Source organism: Carassius carassius, chromosome 45, assembly GCF_963082965.1.
Source record: "Carassius carassius chromosome 45, fCarCar2.1, whole genome shotgun sequence".
Lineage (NCBI taxonomy): Eukaryota > Metazoa > Chordata > Actinopteri > Cypriniformes > Cyprinidae > Carassius > Carassius carassius.
This window is the reverse complement of record NC_081799.1, coordinates 11,593,137-11,610,121: the sequence shown is the minus strand read 5'-3', so window position 1 is coordinate 11,610,121 and position 16,985 is coordinate 11,593,137. Positions and strand designations below refer to the sequence as shown.

Below are 16,985 nucleotides of genomic sequence, written 5' to 3'. Positions count from 1 at the left end.
TTGGTGTGAAACTGGTAAAGCTGTTTGTGGAGTTGTTTAATCAGAGATATTGAGAGATTTAATGTATTTTATTTCAGTTGATTTAATCTAAGGCGGCGGTTGGAAGTCAGTTGTAGTTCTTTTCTCTTCAGCGATTGTTTGTTAACAGCAGGTGTTCATCACTAATGCTCAATCACCGCTTAATACATCAGGTAATTATCTAATTAACTTTAAATCTGCTTCAGTGTTACTTTAACAGTCTTGTGGATGGGACCATATGTTCTGAGTGGTGTTAATTGTGATCACAGGTTTAGAAACAACAGATACTTTGTATTACCTTGGATCTGTCAACACAGTGGTAAGTGCAGATTCCCTACAGAGTTATGCAGGATCAGAAGTTTATTTTTCAGTATTCTTATCTGTATTTGTAAAATTATTGTTTAATCTTTTGTATTAAAACTAAGTAGTTTTTACTGTGATACTTGAGTTTTGAATGCCGTATAAAGATGTAAATGCTTATGTTTCAAAATGTAATGTCTTATGAAAACTGCTTTTAAAAAAGGAAAAACTTATCAACTGTTTATTATATCATAGGCTGCCAGTTAAAAATTTTGAATTAAGGAAGCCTCTTGTGCTTAACAAGGCTGTGTTTACTTTATGCTTCCACCTGCTCATCCATCAAAACTTATTAATCATCGGAAATATTCAAGTTTTGAGATACAGGATTTTTGGCTTTCATGAGCTGTAAGCTCTAATAAAAATTAAAGTTTTTTTTTTTTTTTTATACATGTAATCTAGAATATTTCACTTTGAAATGTTACAAAAACCCCATCACCATATTCTAATTTTGAAACCCATAAGAAGTCATCAAAGAGACCCCTAATTAGCATGTTCTTGACAATCATCAAATTCTTCTGCCTGTTGTACTTTTTTATTTTTTTTTTATGTATATATAAAGGTTTAAGTATGTTGCATGAAATGGTAGTCATGCAGCCACAGCCTGCTCCGCTCTTTCGTGATTCTGGTCAGTGGGGGTCTGGTATCTGTGACTGTTGTGATGACGTGCCTGAATGTAAGTAAAGTTTGGTATAAAATGAAAAGAAGTGGAATTAAATTGTCACCATTTACTAACCCTCTGGAGCAGTGGTTCCCAACCATTTTCAACTCTTGGCCCACACAACCAGACACGTATGTTTGAAAAAAATGAACTGACCCCGCTATTGTTGGGTTAATAACTTAGTACTCAGAAGCTAGATTGTTAACTGTCTTTATTGAATGAACTGGTAATGAACCGAAAATAACTCTGGCTGGCACCGCTTTGCACAACTGCTGTTGTTCTGTAGCATATGCAGCAAAAATATAATAATAAATCAGTGAGCTCGAATAGTGGAAGCATAGTTTATTTTTTCTTATTTAATTCTATATATGAAGTGACATTTTTACATATGAACAATATTTCTTTTAACAGTAATTTGCGACCCACTAGGGGACCACTGCTCTGGAGTAAGATCTGTTGAGTAGGATTTCCTACTCCGTTCTGTTATCGCTCCGAACCATCTTAAAGTTAAAGAGACAATTACTGAATCCATTTAACCCCTGGCTGGGTTTTAACTTACACCCTATGCTTTGACTTACCAGCTCAACTTTTAACATCCAGACTACTATACTTCCAAAGCATTTAAGTGTTATGAAGCCATGTAAAACACATTTATTATGATTGTGTCCCTCTCTATGAACAGGCTGCTTGGCTTTTTGGTGTTTCTGCTGTTTCACGTGCATAAAAGCAAAGAAATACGGTGAATGTTTATGTCTCCCCCTGCTGGATTTCGGTGTTTTAGCCCCTCCCATAACCATGTCCATAAGGGTCTCAATGCGCCAGCGTTATGGCATTAAGGTAAGCATCAACCAAAAACAGAATTTACAGCACTCTTTAGGGGTGACTAGGGCTAGTTGCTATTTCTCAACGGTTTTGAGCCGAAAGTGAATTTACTCCTGTTTATTCCTTCAAGCACAGTGGTTTTCATGTCATATTCAAACTTGTGTGAACCGTTCAATTCACATACTTTTATTTTAACTGTAGCAATCTGTCAAATTTAACTACAAAATGGGTTTCATACTGCTATAAGCTGATGTATAATAGCCAATATATTTTGTTGATTTGCAGGGAGACATGTGTAATGACTGCTTAGTGGCCACATTCTGCAGAGCTTGTGTTTGGTGTCAGATGTCACGAGAGATGAAAGCACGAGATCTACAGGTCACTCTTGTTGGTGCCAGGAATTTGTAATGTGTTTTGAAGCAGTTATGCTGTTGTGTAAATAGTCCTGACACACTGGCTGATATTTAAACGGTCCTTTTTATAGCATTAAGATGCTTATGACAATTTTCAGTCAAATTCTTAATGGAATTTGTGGTAACACAAGGATGTTTAAGTTCTTCTACGGGTATGTTTATTGTTGTATCTTTAATGTCACTTCAGTTTTTAATGCGCATCACTAATCGCATGACCAGTGCGATCCGTTAAACTAGATGTGATGTTGTAGATTTATGATGAGTGAATATTCTCCACATAATTTGTAAAAACATCTAAAACGCTTCTGTTTTTGGCTTCAAGCATATTAAACCATTCAGAAATAAATACTAATTTCCAAAATGGCTTTGTGGAAAACTTCAGTCTTTATGAATTTCGCAATACTTCGCATTTGAATCTTGAGTAAGCGGTCGTCTTCTTCATCATGTATAATATTCCTTTTTTTTTTTTTTTTTTTAATTTAACCCAAATAAGGTCTCTGAGAATCTGACACCTTATAATTCTGGAAACTCCAGGTTGCAGTTCTGGAAAATTGTAGCGCTGGTCCCCTTATGCTTTTACACCTAATTATTCACATTATTTCTTAATACTTTTGCAGTTAATGTCTTATTTTCTCCACTTTTTTTTTTTTTTTTTTTTTTAAATCCGTAAATGAAAACATGCCAAATAATTCTGCACACTTCCAGCCCTCATGGACAATAATATATCACTCATAAAAAAGATTAAATACTAAATCAATGGTCGTTATTAAGATTGGTGAGGTTTGGAAATGGTAAATTGTGCTTTTGGGGGGGACTATCAACGTGCCTAATAATTATGCACGTGGTGTACTATTATGGTTAGGGTTTGGTTAGTTGCTTGTATGCCTAATTTTCTGTAAGTACATGCTACATATATATGCACAGTATATTTACAATACAAAATATACTTTGGGGACATTTGATTGTATTTAGAACTAGTTTGAAAGACCTACTTGTTCTGTGTTTAATGTTGGAATTGTATGAGGGGAAAAACACATTAGGATCCTTTGTTGGATTCCTAATTTTAATAGGAATTCCAATAGAACTTTCATACTAGGCGTGTTGTCTCTGTCAAACATTTCAACAAAGAAAGGACGAGGATTTTGTGACTCAAGGATATCCCCATCCTACTCTGGCTTATGTGAAGACTATTGTATGCTGTACTCAATCTTACAATTTAATCCTTGAACCAAACTAATAAGTCCATAGAAAAAGCTGTAACTCTGCTCTTCAATCACAGTATGTCTCGGAGATTACTGAAGGGGACACAGCTCATCCTGTGCATCTTGAAATCATGCTTTCAGAAAATATATAAAGTGAAACAACTAAAGATGCTGCGTCATATGAGTCAGAATGAAAAAGACCATAGGAAGAGGATCGAATCCAAACTGATTAGGAAGAAAGATGGGACTTATTAGTTGACACACCTTAGCAAATGTCCATGTGAACCTACATAACCTGCAAAATGCTTCAGATATTTCCTTTGATTCTGTGGCAACTGTTAAAACACAGAAAACAAAAGCCTCAAGTTGTGCAATGACTCCCATCATCATTTTAATAATTCTGCATGATGTCAAGATATGAGTTTCAGTATGTTACTGGGTCCTGTCCTTAATATATTGCATTTTTCATGAGTGAGAGGCACTAATGGGAAATGTTTAATGGATGCTACTGCTAACAGGATTTCTTTACCTCAGCAGGGAATGTTCAGAAGTCCTTCTAATAAAAGATCTAACACAGCTTTCATCTGACAAAAACTGTTAAAGATGTAGCTATCTAATAAAGATTTTGTTTCTGTTAAGGATGGCTATATTCTCCCAATTACTGCTTTTGAATTTAACAATCATTTGAAAATATTTTCAAACTTTCTGTATATATTTCTGGTTTGTTCTCCTGAACTTGTTTTTATTATGCGGATTTGAATGATTGCTTTCATATAAAAGCTGTCAGTGGGGATTGTGTTTTAATGTATTCAAATTAATTACTAATATGTTTCTAAGTACTAATATGAATGCTTTGGGTACTAATATGTACCTTTAAGGTAGTAATAATAAGGTAGGTAATAATATTCTTTTGAAAAGTTACCGCCCAAGTGACAGCTATGGCACCTTTAATCTGAGAGTGCAGGCATTCATGTCAACAGTTTCATGAATACCAAAATTTGCATACTATAAGCATGTCTGGATTACTCAAGCATGGAGGAATGCAATCTAGTTTTCTACCATGTTGTGTGCTTTTGTTTTAAAGTGTAATGCTTAAAAGATGCTGCCATGAACAGGTCTAACAGGTTAAGGAGGTTTCCTTAAGAGCCAATGTGATGTTCTTTTTTTTCATTTGGCGTGGTCTTGCACTCAGTAAAGGCAATTTTGTGATCACAGATTTAGAAACGGCAGGTACTTTGCATTACATTGGATCCGTCAAGACAGAGGTGAGTGAAGATTTCCTACACAGATATCAGGATCAGAAGATATTTTCATTATACTTACCTGTATGTTTAAGATTATTATTTAACCTTTTGGACTTCAATAGTTTTTACTGTGACACATGTGAGTTCTGTATGCCATATAAATCTGTAAACACTTTAAGCTGCATGCAATCTTTTATATGAAGAAATCATCTTATTAAAAATTATTAATTAATAATTATGATATTTATTACACATCATCATTTTTAATTTTTTCAATGTATATGCTTCCAGTCAAAACTTTGGAATAATTTTTGAAAGAAGTCTCTCATGCTCAACAAGGTTGCATTTATTTGATAAAAAAAATACAGTAAAAACAGTTTGGGGTAACATTTGGGAAACCTTTTTAAGCAGCATGGACACATTAAATTGACAGAACGTGACAAAGACATTTAAAATGTCACAAAATAGGTCTATTTCAAACCTTTTGAAATATATATCAATATTAAGCAGTAGTAGCCCATATATGCTAGTGCATGAATATAAGAAATCATTTGAATGTTTGTGATGCTGAAATCATATTCTCTGTTGTGTAGGTGTAAACATGTCGAAGTCAATGGTAGTCATGCAGCCCCAGCCTGTTATGGTCTCCAGAGATTCAGATCAGTGGGGGTCTGGTATCTGTGACTGTTGCAATGACGTTCCTGAATGTAAGTAAAGTTTGTATAAAATGAAAAATACAAGTGAGGAAGAAAAAAAAATTGACTCATCCTCATTCCATTCCAAACCTGTATGACTTATTTCTTCAGTGAAACTCAAAAGAAATTTTGAGTGGTATTTGCTACTCAGTGCTGTCATAGATCAGAACCAGAGACAGCTCCCCCTGAAGCGTCCTGCACTTCACCCCTGGATGATTTGAACTTATGACCTATGCTTTGACTTACCTGCTCAGTGCTCACATCTTTAACATCCAGACTACTGCAGCACTTAAGAGTGTAAATTTGTCATAAATCCCTGAAAAGCATTATATTAATATTATTATTACGTCCCTCTCTGTGAACAGGTTGCTTTGCTTACTGGTGTTTCTCGTGTTTCACATGCATAAAAGCAAAGAAATACGGTGAGTGCTTATGTCTCCCCCTGTTGGATGTCTGTGGCATCGTCCCACCCATAACCATGTCCATAAGGGTCTCTATGCGCCAGCGTTATGGCATTGAGGTAAGAATCATTAATTAAAAATATTATTTACTTTAGTAGTTGTCACATGTATGCTACTGTGTAACAAGAAAGAATGTGGAACAATAAAATAATAATAATAATATTAACAATAATTCACATTGCTATTTTAATTGTGGCAATGTCATACATGTTTTAAATGTGACTATGAGTAGGCTGATGTGTATAGCTAATATATTATTGTGTTGATTTGCAGGGAGACATGTGTAATGACTGCTTGGTGGCCACATTCTGCAGAGCTTGTGTTTGGTGTCAGATGTCACGAGAGATGAACGCACGAGATCTACAGGTCACTCTTGTTGGTGCCAGGAATTTGTAATGTGTTTTGAAGCAGTTATGCGGTTGGGTAAAAATCTGACATACTGAACGGCAGATATATATTATTAATATATCTCATTAACTGAATATATTTCAATGAACTGACTAATTGTTATATTGCATTTAAATTGTTATATGTTTATTGTAATAATGATGATTTCTGTAAATGCTTGGTGTAATTTGTGATGAAACGCAATGACATTTAAATTTGTTTGTTTGTTTGAACTGCTAAATGTAACGTCTATATTGTTGTGTATCTCTATTGTTATTACTCGGTTTCTAATCAGCATCATCAATATCATGACTAGTGTGATCAGTGAAATTAGTGTTTGCCATGTTAGTGTTTTTGTGACCGCAGTGAATGTTCTCAACATAATTGGTAAAAACATACCACTAAGCTAATGTCTTATAAAGCTAAATAAAACAACACAGAAATGAATATATTTCAGTATGTGACTATAACTTTTTTTGAGTTTTACTTTAAGCTTAAAGCAAGAAATGTGTATTGCTTCCCAGCATGTTTGCTTTTATATGACTGCCTTTATTTTAAGACTCAAAATCTTTTTTTGTGTGTTCTTACACAAATTATTGATCGTTTTCTTAGAAACTTTCCTGTTCCTGTCTCTGGAGGTGTGTTTGCACGTTGCATAGACACATATAGTAAAATTCCTGCAGTCTATATTTTCCTGTTTACTTGTAACTTTGTTGACTTTCTTTGAAATTGCTTCCTATGACTCTCATTACATTATTATTATTAGTAGTAGTGGATATAAATTTTATTATATATATATGTATGACAAATAAATCAGGACATAATTAGCAGGGTTTTTTTTATTTTTTTTTTACCTTTCATTATTAATATGATATTTCTAATAGGATATCTTTTGAGGTTTTTTTTGCAACTATAACACATGTTGGCTTCTATTGACTTCTATGGGAATCCGTCATTGAGATATCATCTATTCAGTTTTGACTAGTATGTATTTTTTAGATACTAGTACTCATTCATTAGATACTAATACTTATTAAATAGACACTAGTACTTATTCATTAGATACTAGTACTTATTATTAGATACTAGTACTTATCCATTGGGTACTAGTACTTATTTATTAGATACTAGTACTTATTTATTAAAAACTAGTTATCATTCATTAGATATTTATTGTTTTTACTGGAGGAAAAATAGGAAAATAACAGCTAATAAAATTGGTGTCTTACCTCCATCCTGCCAGCAGAGGTCACTCAAAGACCAACAAACACATTAGGCTACTATATTTATGAAATTACAATTAAAAAACTGACAAAAATACGTTTTCTATGTGCTTGTGTACAAATAATTGTTTATTTTCTATTTGGTTTTCTTAAAAAGTACATCCATCTCCTTGTTTCAGTTTACTGTTTAATCTCTCTCCTATATGTTACTTGCTCATTATATTCAACATACAATTACCATACTGGGCAGAAATGCAAATTTAAAAAGTACTAGGATCTATTAAGTCCAGGATATCTCTGGTCTAAAAAGTTACTATTCACTAAAAAATAAGTACTAGTTCTATTTTTTGTTAACAAGAAGAGTTTAATTAAATACTAGTCACTATTGGAATAAGTACTAGTATCTAATTAATAAGTACTAGTAACTTTACAAAAGACACTACTACCTAAAGAATAAACACTAGTACCTAATGAATAAGTACTAGAACTTAATGGAAAAGATACTAGAATCTAAAAAAAGTACTAGTAACATGAAAAAAGATACTAGTACGGCTTATAGATTAAATGTTACCTCGGCTTGCCATATGTTACACATAAAACACATATTTCGTTATAAACACAAGACATTATGATGTTAAAATTGTCACAGTTGTATTTAACCAAAAGAGTACTGAAGAAACATTTATTATAATGCCATTTTTGCACTTTATATTTTTAATTAAATCATCAGTTGATGCTAAATGCTGAGGCAAACCAATCAAACCTTAATCCCACGACTGTAAAGACTCTTTCATTGAACGATCGATGCTTACGTATACAAGTAGCATGAAATTTGATAGTAATACTATGGCTTATAGATTAAATGTTAAAATGGCTTTCCATAAACTGTAGGTCTGATGACTGTGTTTTTGTGAGGTGCCAGTATAAACAGTCAAACTGGAATCTGGTATCGTTTCATAAGAAGTAGCCAACTGTTTTCTTAACAAGAATAGTTCAAGTGTAAATCTTACTTTGAAATTCACTGTGAGAGGCGGGTAACAAATTGGTACATTTTTGTTCTCTTACGAGAGTTCTCTCGTACTGCGTCTTAGCTAAGATGCTACGGGAAAAGTCTCTTTTAACGATACACTGAAGCAAAAAATTATCCTTAATTTTGAATTATTGTAAAGCGCATTTGCAGCAGCACACAGCCATAGGCGAGACGGCTCGCTCGCTCATTGACTGCTCTGCGGCAACTGCATAAGCCTATCGAGCGCAGGCTGATGCAACATCAGACCAATGAGGGCGCTTCGCGCCCTCCATGCCACTTCCCGCCGAAACGGGTGTGGCCTAGCCCTATAAAGGGAGCTCGAAAAGGCGCCGCGGGGACCACGGCAGAGGATTACGGTGAGGCCGGAAGCCCCGAAGCCATCCTAGCACTCCTAGGAAAGCTCCGGTGTACGAGTCCATGGATTCTGTCTCAGTTCCATGGATTGTGACTGTCTCAGCGTCTTTTGCAATGCGCAAGCCTGTACAGTTGCCCGCTTGCCTGCACACAAAAACCGTTATCACGGCTACCCAGATATTTCCCGAAAAAGGTGTAATTTCTGGTGTCCCGGACACGGCCGATGGTGCTATAAATGTAGTGACGATGCCCACTGCTCAGTGCCCATCTCCACATATAAGCACAACCCTTCACACAGGGCTCGCGCCCATAAAAGAGACTCAGGTCGATCGCGCGCACTATATAGTAAACGTGCCCACTCCTCAGTGCCCACAAACACTATGTCACACACGTCATGTGGTTTCTGTAAAAACGAAACCCGTGCACGTTCGTTCTGCCCAGGCAGACAGCGATTCAAAAGCAGTAAATGTGCACGCTTACAGCCCACAATTACTCACAAACAGCACGAGTCCCACGGGACCCGCTCAGCCCTCCCTCACTCGGTTAAGCACCGTGGAGGGGTCGTGGAGGGGTCGAGGACGAGCGATCTGCCCGCTGTGATCAGCGCGCTCCCCGCCTCAAATGTCACAGGCTTAACGCCCATGTTGCAGCACATCAAAGCGTTGCCGTTGCCCAGCCAACAGAGCGCGCTTCACATCCAACCCTTAGCCATTCATGCAGACGCATGGTCAGCGCTTCCAGGGGTTTCGGATTGGGTGCTAGACATTATAAAGAGAGGCTACTCGCTACAGTTTTTTCGAAGCCCTCCGCGCTTTTTAGCACGCGTCGAAACTACGGTCAAAACAGAAGTAGCACACCTACTTCGAGCCGAAATATCAAAACTGTTGAGCAAAGGGGCTGTGGAGCCTGTATCTCAAGCTCAAAGCGAAGGGGGGCTGTACAGCAGATACTTTCTAGTGCCCAAGAAAGACGGAGGTTTCAGACCCATACTGGATCTAAGACAGCTGAACAAAGCATTGGCAAAACGCAGTTTCAAAATGCTTACAACCAGGAGACTCCTCGCGCATATTCGCAGAGGAGACTGGTTCATGTCGATAGATCTGAAGGACGCGTATTTTCAAATACAGATAGCGTCACGTCACAGGCGATATTTGAGATTCGCCTTCGAGGGCCAGACATACCAGTATACAGTCCTGCCGTTCGGCTTGTCTATGGCTCCTTGTACGTTTACGAAGTGCATGGACGCAGCGCTCGCTCCTCTCAGACTCAGAGGCATGCGAGTGCTGAACTATTTGGACGACTGGCTGATTCTGGCTCAATCACGATCAGAGCTCGTGGAACACAGGGCCATTTTACTTGGCCTCAGTGTCAACTGGACGAAGAGTTCGCTGAACCCCAGTCAGACGATACTGTTTTTGGGTATAGCTCTGGACTCACGCTCCATGACGGCGCAGCTGTCGCCACAGCGCGCGTTGGGCATTCAGCGCGCAGCGAGCTCTCTCTCCTTCTCGCTCAGAGAATTTCAGAAGATGCTAGGTCTCATGGCCTCAGCATCACCAGTTCTTCAGTTGGGCCTGCTCCGCATGCGCCCCTTGCAGTTCTGGCTGAAAGCGCGAGTACCGCGCAGAGCGTGGATATCCGGTCAGTTGTGTCTCAAGGTCAATCAGAGCTGTGTTACAGCCTTGAAACCCTGGACAGCGAACAACTGGTACCAATCAGGTGTAAGCCTGGGGACTTCCTCGAAAGTGAAAATGGTGTCGACGGACGCCTCCACTTCGGGATGGGGAGCGCTGCTCGGGGGCAGACCGTTCTTTGGCCTGTGGTCAGAACGGGAAAAGCTCCAACATATCAGCTGTCTGGAAATGCTGGCAGTAGAGAACGGGCTGACGCGCTTTTGTCCCCGAATCAAGGGCCACCACGTCTTAGTCCGTTCGGACAACATGTCTGTGGTGTCCTACATAAATCGCCAGGGCGGTCTCAGGTCCCGAAACCTGTACAGGTTGGCGGAAAGCCTCCTGGTTTGGGCTCAGCGCAACTTGCGCTCGCTGAGAGCAGTTCATGTGCCTGGGCTACAGAATCTGGGTCCAGACAGACTGTCCAGAAACAACATTCCCACGGGCGAATGGTCTCTACACCCACAGACAGTCCAGCTGCTGTGGGATAGATTTGGCATGGCGGAAGTGGACCTCTTCGCGTCCCACGAAAACGCTCACTGCCCCGCGTTCTTTTTCCAAGAACGAAAGCGCGCTGTCACAAAGCTGGCCGCGCTGCCCGCTCTATGCTTTTCCCCCCGTCTCCCTCCTTCCTCATGTGATAGAGCAGGTGAGGGAAACGAGATGCTCAGTACTGCTTGTAGCACCACTTTGGAAGAACCAACCATGGTTTCCAGATTTGATGCAGTTAGCAGACACTGCCCCGTGGCCAGTGCCGTTGAGGAGGGACCGCCTCTCGCAGGCCAGGGGCTCGATTTGGCACCCTCAACCGGAGTGGTGGTCCCTCCATGTGTGGGCGCTCAACGGTTACCCGCTGATCTCTCAGTGGGAGTGCTAAATACTATCACTCAGGCTAGAGCTCCGTCGACTCGACGGCTATATGCCTCGAAGTGGTCAGTATTCTCCAGCTGGTGCACAGCTCGGGGACGTTCACCCCTTAGTTGTGAGGTGACGGAGGTTCTCTCCTTCCTACAGGAGCTGTTGGATAAGGGCAGAGCCCCCTCCACGCTCAAAGTTTACGTGGCGGCTATCGCAGCGTTTTCTGAGACAACGCTCGGTCAGTCAATAGGAAGGAACGATTTGGTCATCCGCTTCCTTAGAGGAGCTAGGAGGCTGAATCCTCCCAGACCGCCGTCAGTCCCTGTATGGGACCTCTGGACGGTTTTGAAGGCCATGAAAGGTTCCCCTTTCGAGCCTATCCAAACGATTAGCCTCAAATATCTGTCATTCAAGACAGTGTTCTTGTTGGCTCTCGCTTCAGTGAAGCGTGTGGGCATCTGCACACGCTCTTGGTGAGCCCGACGTGCTTGGAGTTTGGGCCTAATGACTCAAGGGTCATACTCAAACCTAGGCACGGTTATGTGCCGAAATCCCTCAACACACCGTTTCAGGCTCAGGTTATTTCCCTGTCTGCCTTGTCGGTGTCAGAAGAGGATGGAGACTCGAGTCTTTGCCCCGTTAGGGTTTTAAGAACATATGTGTCTCGCTCTGCTGTCTTTAGACAGACTGAGCAGCTGTTTGTCTCGTTCAGTGGACGTTCCAAGGGAATGGCTGTTTCGAGACAGAGCCTATCCAGATGGATTGTTGACGCTATAGCGTTAGCTTACGCTTCCAGGGGCCTTCAGTGCCCACTGGGCGTCAGAGCACACTCCACAAGAGGCGTCGCCTCGTCGTGGGCGTGGTCTAGTGGGATCTCCTTTCAGGATATATGTATGGTGGCAGGATGGGCCTCGCCGTCTACATTTATCAGGTTCTATAACCTAGAGGTTCCCGCCCTGCAAGCAAAGCTGTTGTCGGTATAGTTGGATCAGGGTCCTGATTGGAACTCTGAGATCGCAAGCGCTATGCGCTGCCGACTGTTATATGGGCAGTATTGCGTAAGACCCACATGACCACATTGGTCAGGCCTTGCCTTGATTATGTGATGTCATATTGCCGCGTCTACGGACGCTGCTAGATATGGGATGGAGGGTCTCCCCCCTCCTGTTCTAGGACTCTCTGTGAGTCCCTCGGGTGATTGTGCACTGTAAATCCTGGGCGTCGCTTCCAGGTTTATTGGTGTGTGATCTCTGCACGCACGGCGCTTTACATTGGGTTCCCGTAGCGTCTTAGCTAAGACGCAGTACGAGAGAACTATCGTAAGAGAACGTACTTGGTTACTAACGTAACCTCGGTTCTCTCTAGAAGAGGGAACGAGTACTGCATTCTCTGCCGTGCATACGATTCACTCTGGTTCGCTCTGGCGATGAAATAAATCAGGTGAGTCAGCCTTTTCGAGCTCCCTTTATAGGGCTAGGCCACACCCGTTTCGGCGGGAAGTGGCATGGAGGCCCTCGTTAGTCTGATGTTGCATCAGCCTGCGCTCGATAGGCTTATGCAGTTGCCGCAGAGCAGCCAATGAGCGAGCGAGCCGTCTCGCCTATGGCTGTGTGCTGCTGCAAATGCGCTTTACAATAATTCAAAATTAAGGATAATTTTTGGCTTCAGTGTATCGTGAAAAGAGACTTTTTTCCGTAGCGTCTTAGCTAAGACGCAGTACTCGTTCCCTCTTTAGAGAGAACCCAGGTTACGTTAGTAACCGAGTACGTTTTGCTTCACACATTAACTGCAAAATAAGAGTGCAGGCAGTTTTAATTTAAAAATAAAAATAATTATAATAGCCTTGAAAAATATTGTTAGCTGATGCTAACTGGCTAGCTAACTAGCTACCTGATGCTAACTTGAGGTATTTTTTTAATATGAAGATCACATATTTTCATTCAACCAACTAGTTAGAATACAACTGATGGAAAAACAAAGGATCTGATGTTCAGAACAGAGTAAATACAGTAGTTGACCATTGCTCTCTGGGGGCTTTTTACCCCACATACTAGTTTTGAATTTTTTTTTGTTTTTGCTCCCTATCTTCATGCCTTACTATTCTCATGTCATATAACTGTTATTTTCTACAAAACAATAATCTTTAAAATACTTTGTTTCTTACTGCAGAAAATAAGACCACTTACTGTAAAACTGGTTTTCTCTCAGGTTCATCACCAGTCTAAGCTTGAATACCACTTGTCAACGTAGTATATAGTTACAACAAAAATGTATATTGATTTTATCTATTATTTTGGGGGGCATTTCCCCCCTCTCTGCCCACATAGATATCATGCACTTTTATTGTGAGTATTTCTCATTTTTATCAGCTCTACTTATCAGAATTCTCACCTTGTCAGCATTCATCTTCATTCACAACATCAACGAGCCAAATGGCTAAACTAATCTAGGTCACTTCATCTACTGCTGGCTAAACTGCAGCTATACATCCATGTTTCAATCTGCTGAATAGCCTACAACTCTTCTGATGTGATGCAGTCTATGACCCACACCATGTTTCTTCGTTTAGGCCAGAGGAGAACTGATCCTCTGACTGAGCCATTTTTCATGAGCTGAACTCAAAGATCTAAGACTTTTTTAATGTACACAAAAGGCCTATTTCTCTCAAATATTGTTCACAAATCTGTCTAAATCTGTGTTAGTGAGCACTTCTCCTTTGCCGAGATAATCCATCCACCTCAGAGATGAGGCATATCAAGATGCTAATTAGAAAGACAGCATGATTATTGCACAGGTGTGCCTTAGACTTGCCACAATAAAAGGCCACTCTAAAACGTGCAGTTTTATCACACAGGACAATGCCACAAATGTTGCAATTTTTTTTGTCAGCGTGCAATTGGCATGCTGACTGCAGGAATGTCCACCAGAGCTGTTGACCGTGAATTAAATGTTAATTTCGCTACCATAAGCCATCTCCAAAGACATTTTAGAGAATTTAGCAGGACATCCAACCGGCCTTACAACCGCAGACGTGTAACTACACCAGCCCAGGACCTCCACATCCAGCATCTTCACCTCCAAGATCGTCTGAGACCAGCCACCTGGACAGCTGCTGCAACAATTGGTTTGCATAACCAAATCATTACTGCACAAACTGTCAGAAACCGTCTCAGGGAATCTGCATGCTTGTCATCCTCATTGGGGTCCCGACCTGATTGCAGTTCGTCATCGTCACCGACTTGAGTGGGCAAATGCTCACATTCGATGGCGTTTGACACTTTGGAGAGGTGTTTTCTTCATGGATGAATCCCGGTTTTCACCGTACAGGGCAGACAGCAGACAGTGTGTATGGCATCGTGTGGGTGAGCGGTTTGCTGATGTCAACATTGTGGATCCAGTGGCCCGTGGTGGCAGTGGGGTTATGGTATGGGCAGTCGTATGTTATGGACAATGAACACAGGTGCATTTTATTGATGGCATTTTGAATGCACAGAGATACCATGATGAGATCCTGAGGCCCACTGTTGTATCATTCATCCAAGACCATCACCTCATGTTGCAGCCTGATTATGCACGGCCCCATGTTGTAAGGATCTGTACACAATTCCTGGAAACATCCCAGTTCTTTTATGGCCAGGATACTCACTAGACATGTTACCCATTGAGCATGTTTGGGATGCTCTGGATTGGCGTGTACTATACACAGAGCTCTGTGAACAGCCAGCCTCTTTTGCAATGACCTTTTGTGTCTTGCTCTCCTTGTGCAAGGTGTCAGTGGTCGTCTTTTGGACAACTGTCAAGTCAACAAGTCTTACCCATGGTTGTGTAGCCTAAAGAACTTGACTGAGAGACCATTTAAAGGCTTTGCAGGTGTTTTGAGTTAATTAACTGATTAGAGTGTGGCACCAGGTGTCTTCAATATCGAACCTTCAATATTCTAATTTTCTGAGATACTTAATTTGGGATTCTCCTTAGTTGTCAGTTATAATCATCAAAATTCAGTTATAATCATCAAAATTAAAAGAAATAACATTTGAAATATATCAGTCTGTGTGTAATGAATGGATATAATATACAAGTTTCGCTTTTTGAATGGAATTAGTGAAATAAAACAACTTTTTGATGATATTCTAATTATATTACCAGCACCTGTATATATAATTTTATTACATGTTGTGCTCTTTCTGTTGATATTACAGTTAAAGGCTTTTCATGTTATCTGGTATCTCACAAATCCATATGTCAGTTGACAAACTCAGCTGCCTCCAGTTTACATGTACATTTTTGTATGTTAATTAACATTTTATTCATTGATCTTGGATTGTTTTTATTTATTTATTTTTACTTTGTTTTATTTTGTTTCACATGGGGCCCTATCATTTAATATTATTTGTAATTGAAGTAAATGAAAGTAAATGTAGAACATAAGTTTGCTTTTACTTCCTTTTGACAAAAGGCTGGAGCAGTTGCACTAGAAGAGTAAGTAAGCCATTTATTATTGCTTCTCTCTTTTTTTCAGCAGTTAAACCAAATGTGTAAGTTACATTCTGTCTTTTTAAAATTTGACAAGGGTTGCAAAAACTGTGAGAAAGTTTTGTTTGTTTTTAGAAACTTCCTGATTTTTTTTTCAAAACATTCGAAAACATTTTTGAAATGTTTGCCTACTGCTCGGATGCTTAATGCTCTATTTGTAAATTAATTTGCAAACTTGAACACAAAATGATGTCATGCTGTTGCTATTATCGTATGCACTCTAAACATGAAATATGGGTGAAATACGATAACCATCACAACAAACAGTAAATCGTCTGTAAGTGTAATGAATATGAAAGAAGTTTTAGTTTAAGAACACAGACAACATAGTACATAAAATATGGAATAATTACAAACAAATTATTTTCAATTTTTTGATTGTAGGGTTACAATTAAAAAAAATAATAATTTATGCAGCATTTTTAATGCTGGAGTGTAAGATTCTTTGGAATAAAAATAATCAATTAAAGATTATTCTGGGTATTACAAAGAATAATGAATTACAATGAATTCATTTGGAAATTTGAAGATAAATAGATTACAGTTATATAATTTGTGGTTATTATCTTTGCAGTACATACACTGTCCTCACGAGCCTAACCTTTTTTTATGCAGCGTAGTCAGTTTGTAGGCATCATTGCAACTATACATCAGGCTAAGGGTATTATTATTATTTTGTATTGTTTTTTAACAATTAAAAATGTAAGTGCATAAAATATTTTGGTTAGCTAGTGGAAACCGTTTTGAACACATTGCAAGCAACTAAAGATTTCTGGATCTTAGTTGATTTACTTCAACTTCGTAAAACATGCTCCATCAACAGTATTTCCTGAAATGTTGTCCAACACTGAACTTCACAAACAAGGTCGTTAGAACAACAGTTTCATTCTAAACAATGTTGCAACGTGTGACTGCAATGCATGCATGCTTTTGAATTATAGCTAGAAATGAATTTGCCTGACTTTAGAATTTCATATATCGGATAACAAATCACCAGGATCAGTGAAACTTTAACATTTCTGTCATATTTGCGTATCAGTAAGATCAAATCATT

General features: G+C 39.4%; 2 protein-coding genes across 2 annotated transcripts; both read left to right on the top strand.

The window, feature by feature from the left end:
- The first annotated feature begins 229 nt into the window (after window positions 1-229).
- On the top strand, window positions 230-2,632 carry LOC132127243 (cornifelin homolog B-like). The gene is made up of 4 exons (XM_059539021.1): window positions 230-337; window positions 938-1,051; window positions 1,719-1,873; window positions 2,144-2,632. The coding sequence occupies exons 1-4, from the start codon at window positions 247-249 to the stop codon at window positions 2,264-2,266; spliced, it is 483 nt and encodes a 160-aa protein (XP_059395004.1). The 5' UTR covers window positions 230-246; the 3' UTR covers window positions 2,267-2,632.
- A 2,042-nt stretch (window positions 2,633-4,674) lies between these two features.
- On the top strand, window positions 4,675-6,295 carry LOC132127332 (cornifelin homolog B-like). Its single transcript, XM_059539137.1, has 4 exons — window positions 4,675-4,738; window positions 5,311-5,424; window positions 5,778-5,932; window positions 6,147-6,295. The coding sequence occupies exons 2-4, from the start codon at window positions 5,319-5,321 to the stop codon at window positions 6,267-6,269; spliced, it is 384 nt and encodes a 127-aa protein (XP_059395120.1). The 5' UTR covers window positions 4,675-4,738; window positions 5,311-5,318; the 3' UTR covers window positions 6,270-6,295.
- Window positions 6,296-16,985: the final 10,690 nt, after the last annotated feature.